General features: G+C 35.3%; 1 protein-coding gene across 1 annotated transcript; it reads left to right on the forward strand.

Annotated features, from left to right (window-relative positions):
• Positions 1 to 1,029: 1,029 nt before the first annotated feature.
• Positions 1,030 to 12,492, forward strand: prss16 (serine protease 16). Its single transcript, XM_059533984.1, has 9 exons — positions 1,030 to 1,262; positions 2,491 to 2,672; positions 2,859 to 3,091; positions 5,300 to 5,435; positions 8,565 to 8,679; positions 10,117 to 10,318; positions 11,626 to 11,716; positions 11,841 to 12,040; positions 12,111 to 12,492. The coding sequence occupies exons 1-9, from the start codon at positions 1,035 to 1,037 to the stop codon at positions 12,218 to 12,220; spliced, it is 1,497 nt and encodes a 498-aa protein (XP_059389967.1). The 5' UTR covers positions 1,030 to 1,034; the 3' UTR covers positions 12,221 to 12,492.
• Positions 12,493 to 13,021: the final 529 nt, after the last annotated feature.

A 13,021-nucleotide genomic window follows, 5' to 3' on the forward strand; every position in this document is an offset into this window, starting at 1 on the left:
CTCACATAGTAAGCAAAGTAAAAAGTCTTTATTTTAAGACAGGGCTATATATTAAAAATACACCAACACCCAAGCAGGCCTTCCTCAGGGTGACTATACATTTTCAGGATTTAACCCATAGATGTCTCTTGAGAGTTCAATAACTTCTCAAGCATTAAAAAAAAAAAAAAAAAAAAAAACTTTCACATACAACCCAAGATTAATAATAAATTGAAAAATCCAATATACTCCCAAACAATGACCCAAAAATAATGCAGTAATATATATATATATATACAGAAGTACATTTTTATAAACCTATATACAGATAAATATATCACAATATCACAAATTTTACCAAAAAATGACCTTTATTTGGGACATGCAAAAGCAGTTTATGTGATTTTGTTCTGAGAATAAACATTAAAAATCAGGATTAAAAAGACTTAAATTGAAATCAATAAGGAACATGTTAGGTTAATTTGATGTTAGATAATAATAGATTATCTAACATATCAGAATCTCAAAAACAAGAAAATTAGTTTCTCTGATGCTTCATCATAATAGGTACTATATTTTTGGAAAGAGCTAATATTTAAACACATATATAATTAAAAAAAAAATTATATATATATTTTTGAAAAAAATATTAGTCCTAGTGCAAATTACAACAGAATAATTGCAAAATACAAACTTTTTTTCACATCTCAAGCTTCAGCTTCTCTAGCACTGTTGCCTGCTTGAAAAGACAATTAAATATAATATTGACTTGAAGAAACACAATTTTACAGTATTTACGGTAATTTGACATTTTAAATTAAATTAAATTAAATTCATTTGATGGGTGTTAAAATATTAAAATACATTGATGGGTGTTGGGGTACTATGACGAAGGTCTCTTTCAAACCTTCGCCTTTAAAAGGCAAGCATTTATCGTCCGCATTTTTAAAATGGATATTCATGACCAAAGCTCGGGCTACTCAATATTCATAAGCTCCGCCTTTACCGTGGTAGGGAAGAGATGAGCTATCACATGATTATAAACACATGATCACATGACAGAGAATCAGTTCCACTTCAAAATGGCTTTAGGATGTACTAGGCTTCAGATAGACTCTGCAGTACTTGTGATAGTTTTGGCGTGTGTTTTATGCGCGCCGTGCGCTGCTCGCTACAGGAGCGCGCGCAGATATGAAGCTCCGCTGGAGTCTGCGGCGGAGGAGCAGTGGTTCATCCAGAGACTCGACCACTTCAACGGGGCCGAGACTCGAGTCTGGAAACAGGTACTTCACTGCACTGAAACATACTGCTGGAGATGCAATAAGACATTTAAATGATGCATAAATAAAATAAACCTAAACTAAATCAAATGTTAATATAATGTGTTTGTTTTAGGATTGATATATTGTCAAAAACAGAGAATAAAATTGCAGTGGATTAAATTTATTGTTGGACAAGCCAGACTTGCAATTTACATCACAAGGAGAAATGTAGTGGAGAACAGATATGGTGCTGAATATAAGTATTTACCAACAATTTTATAATAATTAATATTATTATATTTACTATAATATTTTTGTTTACAATATTTTAGTATTTATAATACAAGTATTTACTAATGAATGATATGGAGTCTTTTAAATTACAGTGATGTTATAGTAATATTATCTCTACTGTAATTGAAGGAGAACAACTTTTTGATATGTTATTAATTTGAAGCTGTTTGTACATGTGATTCAGTGATTTTGTTAGGTAAAAATTTATTTCTAAAATCTCAAACCTTTCAGTCTTTAACTAAAAACTGTTGAAATAAAATAAAATGTAAAATAAAATAAAAAACGGCTAGATGCCAACGTTTCTCAGTTGTATTTAATTTTTCTTGATGTTCTAAAATAACAACAACTGAAAGTTCAAAACATACAAATATGAAAACTGTGTAGATATATTGACATAGAGAAAAATGACAAAAGCACACTACAAAGTTACTAAAACTTGATAAAATAAAAATATTTATAAATAAAAAAAACAGAAAATAAAAAATGTATTCAAAATATGAATAAAAGCTAAAAACATACAACAAAATCACTAAAACTCAAACGTGTAAAATAAAAAAACAAACAAACAGAAAATATAAAAATAATTCAAAATCTTAATAAAAATTATTATATTATCTCAATGCATGCTTTATACATAGATGTCTATTATGCTCAGTTATGCATCAATGCTGCATTTTTTTTTATTAACAATAAACTAAACAGTAATATTGGATATTTTTTTATTACAGTTTGTTTTGTTTTTTAATATGTTTTCAAATGTAATTCATGTGATGGCAAAGCTAAATTCTCTCTCTCTCTCTCTCTCTCTCTCTCTCTCTCTCTCTCTCTCACACACACACACACACACACACACACACACACACATACATAGTAGTATCACCATATAGTACAAATCCAAAACATGTGTGTATATATATGTACGTATATATTCACAGTCCATATGTTTGTTCTTCAGAGATATTTCGTGAATGACACCTTCTATAGACCCGGTGGTCCGGTCTTCCTGATGATCGGAGGGGAAGGTCCTGCGAACCCTGCCTGGATGCAGTATGGTACCTGGCTGCTTTACGCACAGAAACTGGGCGCCTTGTGCTTGTTACTGGAGCACCGATTCTACGGGAAGAGTCATCCAACAGAGTGAGTGAGTGAAAGAAAGGAGAGAATGAAAGAGTGTGCACTTAACAACGCCACTCAGGGTTATGAACACTAGATGGTGCTACAAGCCGTTAACTACACAGCTGTTCTTTTCACATGAGTCTGTCCATCCATCCATCCATCTCTCATTCTGTCACTGATTATTGATTGTTCTGCTCTGTGTTTCAGGGACCTGAGCACTGAGAGTCTGCGTTTCCTCAGCAGTCGTCAGGCTTTGGCTGATCTCGCTCACTTCCGCTCGGTTACAGCAGAGACCCGAAGCCTGACCAATAACAAGTGGGTTGCGTTTGGGGGCTCCTACCCAGGATCCCTTGCGGCCTGGTTCCGTCTGAAGTACCCACAGCTGGTGCACGCGTCTGTAGCGACCAGCGCACCTGTTCACGCCACAGTCAACTTCCCAGGTGCGTTACGAGGAATTTAAGTCAACATCAGAATTCACTTTCTGAATACCTGCTTCTGCATGATTCAGTTTTTCCTTTGCATAAATGCAAAATTAAGCTGGTTTTATATCTTTTTTTCTTACTTGACTATCAAACCAGCCGTCATCTAAAGATGCTTTTCAGCATTCAGTCAGCTCTTGGATAAAACTGAGAAAACAACTTCTAAATTCCAACTCTACAGTTTAGGTTTTTATGAAATGTTCTGATTTTGCACAGAAATACACTGAATTCTGCAATTAAGTGGATCTCACACACTTTTGTTATCTTGACTTTTCTACTGTTTTTGGATTTTAACCATGAAAAATCACTGTAACATACTGCCTTTATTTATATAATTTATATTTAAACTAGTGTTCAATAAGATTTTTTTTATGTTTCTGAAATAAGTTTCTTCTGCTCACCAAGGCTGCATTATTTGATCAAAAATACAATAAAAACAGTAATACTGAGAAATATTATTACAATTTCAAATAACTGTTTTCTGCGTGAATATATATTAAAAATGTAATTTATTTCTGTGATCAAAGCTGAATTTTCAGCATTATTCCTCCAGGCTTCAGTGTCACATGATCTTCAGAAATCATTTTAATATACTGATTTCCTGCTCCAAAAACATTTCTGATTATTATCAGTATCGAAAAAACAGTTGTGCTTCTCCATATTTTCGTGGAAACTGTGATGCATTTTATTTTTCAGAATTCTTTGATGAATAGAAAGTTCAAAAGAACAGCGTTTATTTGAAATAGAAATCTTTTGTAACATTATAATTGTCTTTACTGTCACTTTTGATCAATTTAATGCAAAAATCATCTAGTTAAAAAATAATAATTAATCTAAACCCAGTTACAACTTACTGCTTTTTACAAATGAACACAAAAGGAATGTTTAAAATCATATTTACTTAAAGGTACCAATATAAAAACATAAAATATGAATATAATCAGCATTATACAAAAAGCTGCTGTGTTGCAACAACAAAGAAACATATTAGAATTAGAAGAAGTGGCAAAAGAACAGAATAGATTTGAAATCTCAAACAGTCACTTTTAATCAATTTAGTGCATCCTTGATGAATAAAAGTATTAGTTTCTTTAGAAAATCTCACTGACCCCAGACTTTTGAATGGAACAAACATAAACTAGTATAAATGTAGTATTTTCTCGTCTCAGTCGCTCCTTATTTCTTGTTTCCAGGCTTTTTTTTCTTGTCTTGTTTGATTTTTCCCGCTGTTCCTCAACCCCCCGTCTCTTTCCTCCGTGTTTCCGAACAGCTGGATGTCACCATGACATCCGAACCACTTTAAAGCAGGACCTTTCACTGACCTACAGCCACACACACACACACACATTAATCACCAGTCATCATGACTGTGGACTGTCGAGGGTGTTCATTATGTCTGTTGGGTCATATTTAAAACAACGCCCCCGTACAGACATCAAAATTAAAAATAAATCGAGGGTTAATTATGGCGATGAGCAACTGTCTCTGCAGTGGAGACATGAGATGCATGTCAGAAGAACCCCAGAGCTCTCCGTCTGTGTGGTTAGATGTCGGCTCCATGTCTGTCCCGCTCCTCAGGATAGTGATGTCGCTCTGACCGCTTTCACAGAGCTTTTCATTGTGAGCTTCTCTTAGATCATTGCAGCACTAGAACAATAGCTTCTCGTATTGTGTCCTCTCATCTCATCGTGTTGTTTAACGTGTGCTTTATGTCCAGTCTGTTGCCTGAAACGCTGCTGGATCTTCTCAGTTAGCACTGGTCATTTCTGTGGGACATGCGCGATTATGTCCACAGCTGTTTCTGCTCTCATCCAGTCATCTGAGGCTTTGATAATAAGGCGTTTGGTTTGCAACTTTACTTTTAGACCATGTCTAACACTAAACTTCAGCTTATTCATGTGCTATGATGGATGATTCCTTAAAGGAATAGTTCAACCAAAAAATTTCAATTTGCTGAAAGTTTACTCACCCTCAGGCCATCCAAGATAAATATGAGTTTGTTTCTTCATCAGATTTGGAGGAATGTAGCATTGCATCAGTGTCTCATCAATGGATGCTCTGCAGTGAATGGGTGCCGTCAGAATGAGAGTACAAACAGCTGATAAAAACATCACAATAATCCACAGCAAAGTGTAATTTTTGTTGTGTAATTTTCTTCTGTGGTTGCAGAATATTTAGAGGTTGTGTGGCGATCGCTGGCGGCGGAACACCCAGAGTGCCCTCTAGTGGTGAAGAAAGCATCGGACACATTGTTAGAACGACTCCATGACCCGAAAACTTATGACAACATCACAAAAGACTTCAGGTAACTCATGCACTAACAGTAAAACATTTAGAATGTTACAAAAGATTTATGTTTAAAATAAACGCTGTTCTTTTGAACTTTCTATTAATCAAAGAATCCTGAAAAATAAAATGCATCACGGTTTCCACAAAGATAGTTGTTTTAAACATCAATAATAATCAGAAATGTTTCTTAAGCAGCAAATCACTGAAGACACTGAAGAATAGAGCAATGATGCTGAAAATTCAGCTTTGATCACATAAATAAATTAAATTTTACAATATATTCAGTTAGAAATCAGTTATTTTTTTTTACTATTTTTACTGTATTTTCATCAAATAAATGTAGTCTGCTCAAGAGACTTATTACAAAAACAGAAAAAAAATGTTTGTACCGAAGTGAATAGTGTGCAAACTTAATTGCATTTGTTTTTAGATTTATTTCACTTAATAAATTGAAATATTTCTAAGTTAAACAGAATATTCAGCTCTTTGTCAGGGTTTGGCTTGATCCAACTGGATTTAATGGGAAATGGTCCATGATATTACTGTGTATTATTTATTTCTCCCAAAATTTCCTTGATTACATCAGAAGGAGCAAGGTAGTCATTTTTGAGGAGGAGAAAGTTATTCTTTATTCACATGATTCACAAAGTTACATTTTATGTCATTTTTACTTTATAAGGGCAATAAATAGGATGTATTTTTTATTCATGTTGACTTAAATCACTTTTACAAGGATGTTGTATTGTATTGTATAGGTATGTAATGGCATAGGAACATGAGACGCTGTATAAGACATGAGTTTTGGAAGGACTGAAAAGGTCTTTCTGTTGCAGTTCTAACCGCTGGACTGTGACTATCCTGGTGTCAGTGTCCTTCTTAGTTCCGTTCGACTTGGGATGTGTGTGTGTGTGTGTGTGTGATTCCGAGATCCTGGAATGCCGTCTGTGCTCCGTAGCTCATGATGTGGAGCAGGGTCAGTCGTCTCAGCACGACCCACAGAAAGAAAACACTCAATCTAAAACATCCTTCATCTTTCTCTTCCTTCCGGACCACAGAGTTTCTGCTGTGATGCCTCTGGCTGTGTTAGAAATAGAGTACAAGTGAACTGCATACTATTGCATGCATTAAATATGAATTTTTATTGTGCAGATTCTGTTTTACAGGTGCATTTCAATAGATGAGAAAGTCGTGGAAAAGTTCATTTCAGTAATTCAACTCAAATTGTCAAACTCGTGTATTAAATAAATTCAAGTAGTTTAAGTCTTTGGTTCTTTTAATTGTGCTGATTTTGGCTCACGTTTAACAAAAACCCACCAATTCACTATTTCAACAAATCAAAATACTTCATAAGACCAATAAAAAAAACATCTAGTGAATTGTTGGCCTTCTGGAAAGTATGTTCATCTACTGTACATGTACTCAATACTTGGTAGTGGCTCCTTTTTGGAGGTGATCAGTTTGTGGCACTGCTGAGGTGGTTTCTTAGACAGCGGCCTTCAGCTCACTTGACGGCTTCAGCTTTGGTTTCTTGTTTCTCAATTTCCCTCTTGACAATATCCCATAGATTCTCTCTGGGGTTCAGGTCTGGTGAGTTTGCTGGCCAGTCAAGCACACCAACACCATGGTCATTTAACCAACTTTTGGCTCTTTTGGCAGTGTGTGCAGGTGTGAAATCCTGCTGGAAAATAAAATCAGCATCTTCAAAAAGCTGGTCAGCAGAAGGAAGCATGAAGTGCGCCGAAATTTCTTGGTAAACCGGTGCAGTGACTTTGGTTTCCAAAAAAACACATTGGACCAACACCAGCAGATGACATTGCACCCCAAATCATCACAGACTGTGGAAACTTAACACTGGACTTCAAGCAACTTGGGCTATGAGCTTCTCCAGCCTTCGTCCAGACTCTAGGACCTTGGTTTCCAAATGAAATACAAAACAGCAGTCCAGTTCTTCTTCTCCTTAGCCCGTGTAAGACGCCTCTGATGTTGTCTGTGGTACAGGAGTGGCTTAACAAGAGGAATACAACAACTGTAGCCAGTTGTGTGGTGGCTCTTGATGCCTTGACCCCAGTCTCAGTCCATTCCTTGTGAAGTTCACTCAAATTCTTGAATCGATTTCGCTTGACAATCCTCATAAGGCTGCGGTTCTCTCGGTTGGTTGTGCATCTTTTTGCTTCCACTCAACTTTCTGTTAACATGCTTGGATACAGCACTCTGTGAACAGCCAGCTTCTTTGGCAATGAATGTTTGTGGCTTACCCTCCTTGTGAAGGGTGTCAATGATTGTCAACTGTCAGATCAGCAGTCTTCCCCATGATTGTGTTTCCTAGTGAACCAAACTGAGAGAGCATTTTGAAGGCTCAGGAAACCTTTGCAGGTGTTTTGAGTTGATTAGCTGATTGCCATGTCACCATAATCTAATTTGTTGAGATTGTTTTTGTCAAGTGTACGAGCCCAGTGTAAAAGCCCTCTTAAACTACTTCAGTCTGTGTGCACTGCATTTCTTTAATACAAGAGTTTCACAGTTTGAGTTGAATTACTAAAATAAATGAACTTTTCCACGACATTCTCATTTATTCAGATGCACCTGTAAGAGCAAGGAGCATGTTTAATTTTAATTGTAATTAAGCAATTTTCTCCCCAAAATTTTAATTTATTGTTCTAAGATAAAAAAAAATAAAAAACAGAAAGAAACAAAATTTATTTCTCTCTCTCTCTCTCTCTCTCTCTCTCTCTCTATATATATATATATATATATATATATATATAATCCGAAATGTTATAGTGCAAATTCTTTTAGGAGCATTAACGTTTTAGACCAATATTTTATGATAGATTTTTCTGAAGTTTTTCATTATAATTAAGCATATTCTTCCCCAAAATTCACATTTTCATCACTTGAGCTGAACATGTTTTCCTGTGACTCACCCACACAATGACCTAATGCTTTCCCAAACTGTTCCTTGTTCTGCTCGCTCGCGCGGGATGCCAGGTTTGATGATGTCATCGAGAGTGTGGGCAGAGTCTTGTGGTCGAGTGTTTAAACTAGACAAGAGTTTGTGTTCCTCTGCAAATTAAATGGCGTCCAAATGACGCGTTTGTGTTTGAGTAGTCCTCATAAACTGTGAAATCACTTCTCTGTCTCTCAGGTTGTGCTCTAAGCTCCAGATCCAGTCCAAGATGGATTCTGCATATCTTTTGGAGTCCTTGGCTGGGAATTTCATGGATGTAGTGCAATACAATGAGGACAACCGGGAGTTTGAGGTGTGTGAGGTCATTGTGTGTGTGTTTAGTAAATTTTTGAGTGTGTGTGTGAGAGACAGATAAGAGGCTGGATATCTTCAGGTTACCAATAAACCACTGCGCTGCAGAGCAGCAAGATTGAGTTACAGAAAGAGAGGAACTGACAGAATGAGAGGAAGAAAGATGGGAAAACGCTTCTGGAGACAACAGACATTTATAGTGGGAAATTTTTGCAATGTTGGAACCATCTATGAAAATAAATCTTAAAGGAATAGTTCAATCAAATATGAAAATTTGCTCAAAATTGACTCCCCTTCAGATCATCCAAGATATAGATGAGTTTGTTTCTTCATCAGAACAGATTTGTAGAAATGTAGCATTACATCACTTGCTCCGCAATGGATGCTCTGCATTGAATGGGTGCCGTCAGAATGAGAGTCCAAACACCTGATAATGTAATCACAATAATCCACAATCATTCATAATCTGCAGTGAATGGGTACCGTCAGTGAATTCTAATAAGTGATGTAATGCTACATTTCTCCAAAACTGTTCTGATGAAGAACCAAACTCATCTACATCTTGGATGACCTGAGAGTGAGTACATTTTCAGAAAAATTCAATTTTTAGGTAAACTATTGCTTTAAAGCAGATGTGGTTAACACAACCAAGGAGCAAACACACACTCACACACACAGATTCCATGGTGTGATCCAAGCAGTGAATGAGTGTGTAAGTGGAATTTGCATTAAGAGGTGTGTGTTTGTAATCAGAGTCCAATCTCGGAATGTTCTTGGAATTTTGGTTCTGGTTCCGATAGATTCCGTCTCACATCCTGATTACGAGAGGCTCTGAGACTTTTGTCCTGAGATGCCTTTTCTCAATTAGTTTTTTTAATACAATCCCGAATTTTTTTTTTATAAGAATTCAGACATACTATTTCCTTCATGGACATCTTGTGAGATATAAATTATTGAACGTTTTTTTTTACGAAAATGCAACAATTTTTCTTTTTTTAAAATGGTTTATTAGAGCGTAACAATAAGAAAATAAACATCAACAGCAAAACCCAAAACAACGAAACACACGCATACAAAGCATTCCATCATTAACAAAAAAATTTACAGAATAAATACAAAACATATTTACAAAATATATTTACAATTTTCCAAAAATTAAACCGATAAATACATTTAAATTAATTAAAGATTAAATAAATAAAAATTTAGAGTAGAAGCACATTTATAATTATGCATTTAGGGTTGCAAATAAAAGTAATTAATGTAATTTTTAAATCATTATTTAGTAAATGTACTTATTTCAGTAAAAATCTATTTAAAAATAAAAAAATTCAGTTCCAGCCACTTCTTTTGAAACACTTGCTTTGAAACCAGGTTTAGGTAAGTCGTTATATATATATGTATGTATGTGTATATATGTAAATGTGTGTGTTTTTAGGGCGTTGTGGGCACTAACATCACCATAAAGGTGTTGTGCAGCGTGATGCTGGACTCTTCGTTAGGTGAGCCGTACGATCGATACGCTGCTGTGGCTCGACTGATGCAGAGCACATTCTCTCAGACCTGCATAAACACACAGTACAAGAGCTACATCCAGGACATGAGCAACACCAGCTGGAGCGGCCCTGAGGCCGGAGGAGGTGTGTGACTGTGTGTGTGTGTGTGTGTCACACTAATGAGTGTGTTGACATCATGGGCGTTTCCTCCGTGGAGGCGAGGGTGGCAGTGTCTCCTCAAAATACTGGATGAGAAAAAAATTCTTAGTACAAAAATAAAACAACTGTGATTGGTTCATGCGATAAATCGTGTGTTTGTGCTCGTTTGCGGATCAGTCTGAATGAACTATATAATGATGTTAATGAGAAGACTGGTTTAAAGAAGTAAACAACTCACACACTTAGACATGACCACTTTGCTATGTCAAAATAAGACTTAAAATGACATGAAAACATGATCTGTGGGAGCATGGGCGTAGAATATGTGGGGGACGTGCAAGTGTGTTCATGTAGAGATTTCTAAGGGCCAGTGTGAAGAAATCTACATTTAAATGCATAGAGCATGACCAGATGTTTTATTCATATCCAAAACTAGACGATGTGAACATTATAGAGTGCTAAACACTCTCATGCAGTGTATATTTCGCTTAATTTAAACAGGTGAATCTCATGAAAACAATATTAGATTTAGCAGAAGAAAATGAAGCCTAATTAATTGATTTATTTGTTTTGTATTTGGTACGATTGCAATGCAAAGCAGGGTTTTCATGTTTTATAAATGTAATCTGGCACTTTTTATTTAAAAAAATCTTGAATTCAAAATCAGTTTGGTTTCTAGTATGTTTATGGCAGTATGAATGAAGGTTTTCTTTCTTGATGTCAAAAATATTGTATGTAGCATAAACAAAGCCTAATATGATTTAATTTTTATTTAGTTAGTTGTTGTTTGATATTTTCATTTTTATTTCATTTTAAATTCAATTTAGATAATTTATTTATTATACATATTTTATTGTATTTTTTTATTTAATTTATTTTGTAATCTTATTTAATTTATTTGTTTCGTATTTATTTAGAAAATTCGGTTTTATTTACTGATTTGTATTCTATTTAGTTATTTTTCTATTTAGTTTTTTTTTTTTTTGAGATGCAATAACCCATTTCATTTGTTTCATGTTTATTTAGTATTTGCTTATTTTATTCTATTTTAATTGTATTTACAAAACAATTGTATTTATTGATTTTGTACTTAATTAGTTATTGTTTAGTTTTATTTAGTTTTTGCTTTGTACTTATTTTATTTTATTCATTTTGTTTTTTTGAATGAAATATCACCCTGGCATGAGAGACTTTGCAAGATTTATCCTACATCATCTTCATTTGATTCATCAAATATGCCATTATTCCATTATGAAGCTGAAAATGAAGCTGAATTTAGTTTGTGTGTTTAGGCCGGCAGTGGGTGTATCAGACCTGCACTGAATTCGGTTTTTATCAGAGCACAGATTCACCGAACCAGCCCTTCAGTGGATTTCCCTTACCGTAAGTGTGTGTTCTAGAGTCTTCTTGTGTCTGTCGTCCTGAGCTTTGTTTGTTTGCAGTTGCATTAAGGGTTAAGGGTTTTTTTGCATTGAACTTTCTTCTTCTCTTCCCTCTCTTTCTTCAGCTATCACTTGCAGCAGTGCGCTGAAATCTATAACCTCAGCACCTCGTTGGACGATGCTATTCAGCAGACCAATGAGGAATACGGAGGATATGACATCAGAACCACTCGCATCGTCTTCCCCAATGGTTCCACTGACCCTTGGCACGCCCTTGGAGTGACCCAGGACATCACTAGCGACCTTCCAGCTGTCTTCATCAAAGGTCTGTGCCGTCGTCTTTATTGTCATTGATCTGTTTTCTGTTTAATCTCACTGGCTCTGCTCTCGCTCAGGTACGGCTCACTGCGCTGACATGTACCCGGCCCGAGCGGGAGACCTTCCTCAGCTGAGTTTAGGACGGGACCACATCTTCATCCTGCTCCAGAAGTGGCTGGCCGAGTGATGGACAGCAGCAGCAGCCAGTCAGGCGCACAGACGTGTGTAACAGCCAATCATGATGTTTAATGCTACTATGGCGATGCAAAGAAGGAATTTTCTTGCTTTAGAAATCCATTTTGGTGGTTTTTATAACAATCTTGATTTCCAAATCACTATTGATATGCAATTTGTTCCTGAAAGTATGAATGAATGTCTTTTTTTTTCTTGATGTAAATCACTTGTGTGTATTGTGCAGCAGAGGTTTCTCAATAAAATAAAATTTCATAATGTTGAAAACTTTTATAATTGATTTCATGTTGTGTTTAGGAGTGTGTTTAAGGAGCAATTCTGAGTTTATATCTCGCAGTTCTACGTTTTTCTCGCAACTTTTGAGTTTATAACTCACAATTCTGACTTTTCTTCCCAGAATTCTTAATTTATGTCTTGCAATTCTAATTTATTTTTTTAATCAGAATTGTTTATATCTTGCAACAGAGATTTTATCACAATTCTGAATTTATATCTTGCAATTCTAACTTCTTTTTTCAGAATTGCTGAAAAAAAAAAACTCAGAATTGCGACTCAATTCTGACTTATTTTCTGGCAATTTTGAGTCTACATCTCACAATTTTATTTAAATATAGTGAATTATTTTCTTGCAATTCTGAGTTTAGATTTTGCATTTCAGTGTTTATATCTAGTTTATATCACACAGTTCTGTCTTTAACTTGTAATTCTAACTTTATTCTCAGATCTGTGATACAGTAAGTCAGAATTGTAAGACAAAAAGTTGCAATTAGGCTACTTTGTTTCCGCCATGGTATAA

This window comes from Carassius carassius, chromosome 41, assembly GCF_963082965.1.
Source record: "Carassius carassius chromosome 41, fCarCar2.1, whole genome shotgun sequence".
Classification (NCBI taxonomy): Eukaryota; Metazoa; Chordata; class Actinopteri; order Cypriniformes; family Cyprinidae; genus Carassius; species Carassius carassius.

Excerpts from the sequence above, each read along its gene's own strand:
- prss16 (XM_059533984.1), top strand. The coding sequence starts at position 1,035 with ATGACAGAGAATCAGTTCCACTTCAAAATGGCTTTAGGATGTACTAGG. Across the intron at positions 2,673-2,858 it reads GGGAAGAGTCATCCAACAGA|GGACCTGAGCACTGAGAGTC; the intron begins GTGAGTGAGTGA and ends TCTGTGTTTCAG. Across the intron at positions 3,092-5,299 it reads CGCCACAGTCAACTTCCCAG|AATATTTAGAGGTTGTGTGG; the intron begins GTGCGTTACGAG and ends CTGTGGTTGCAG.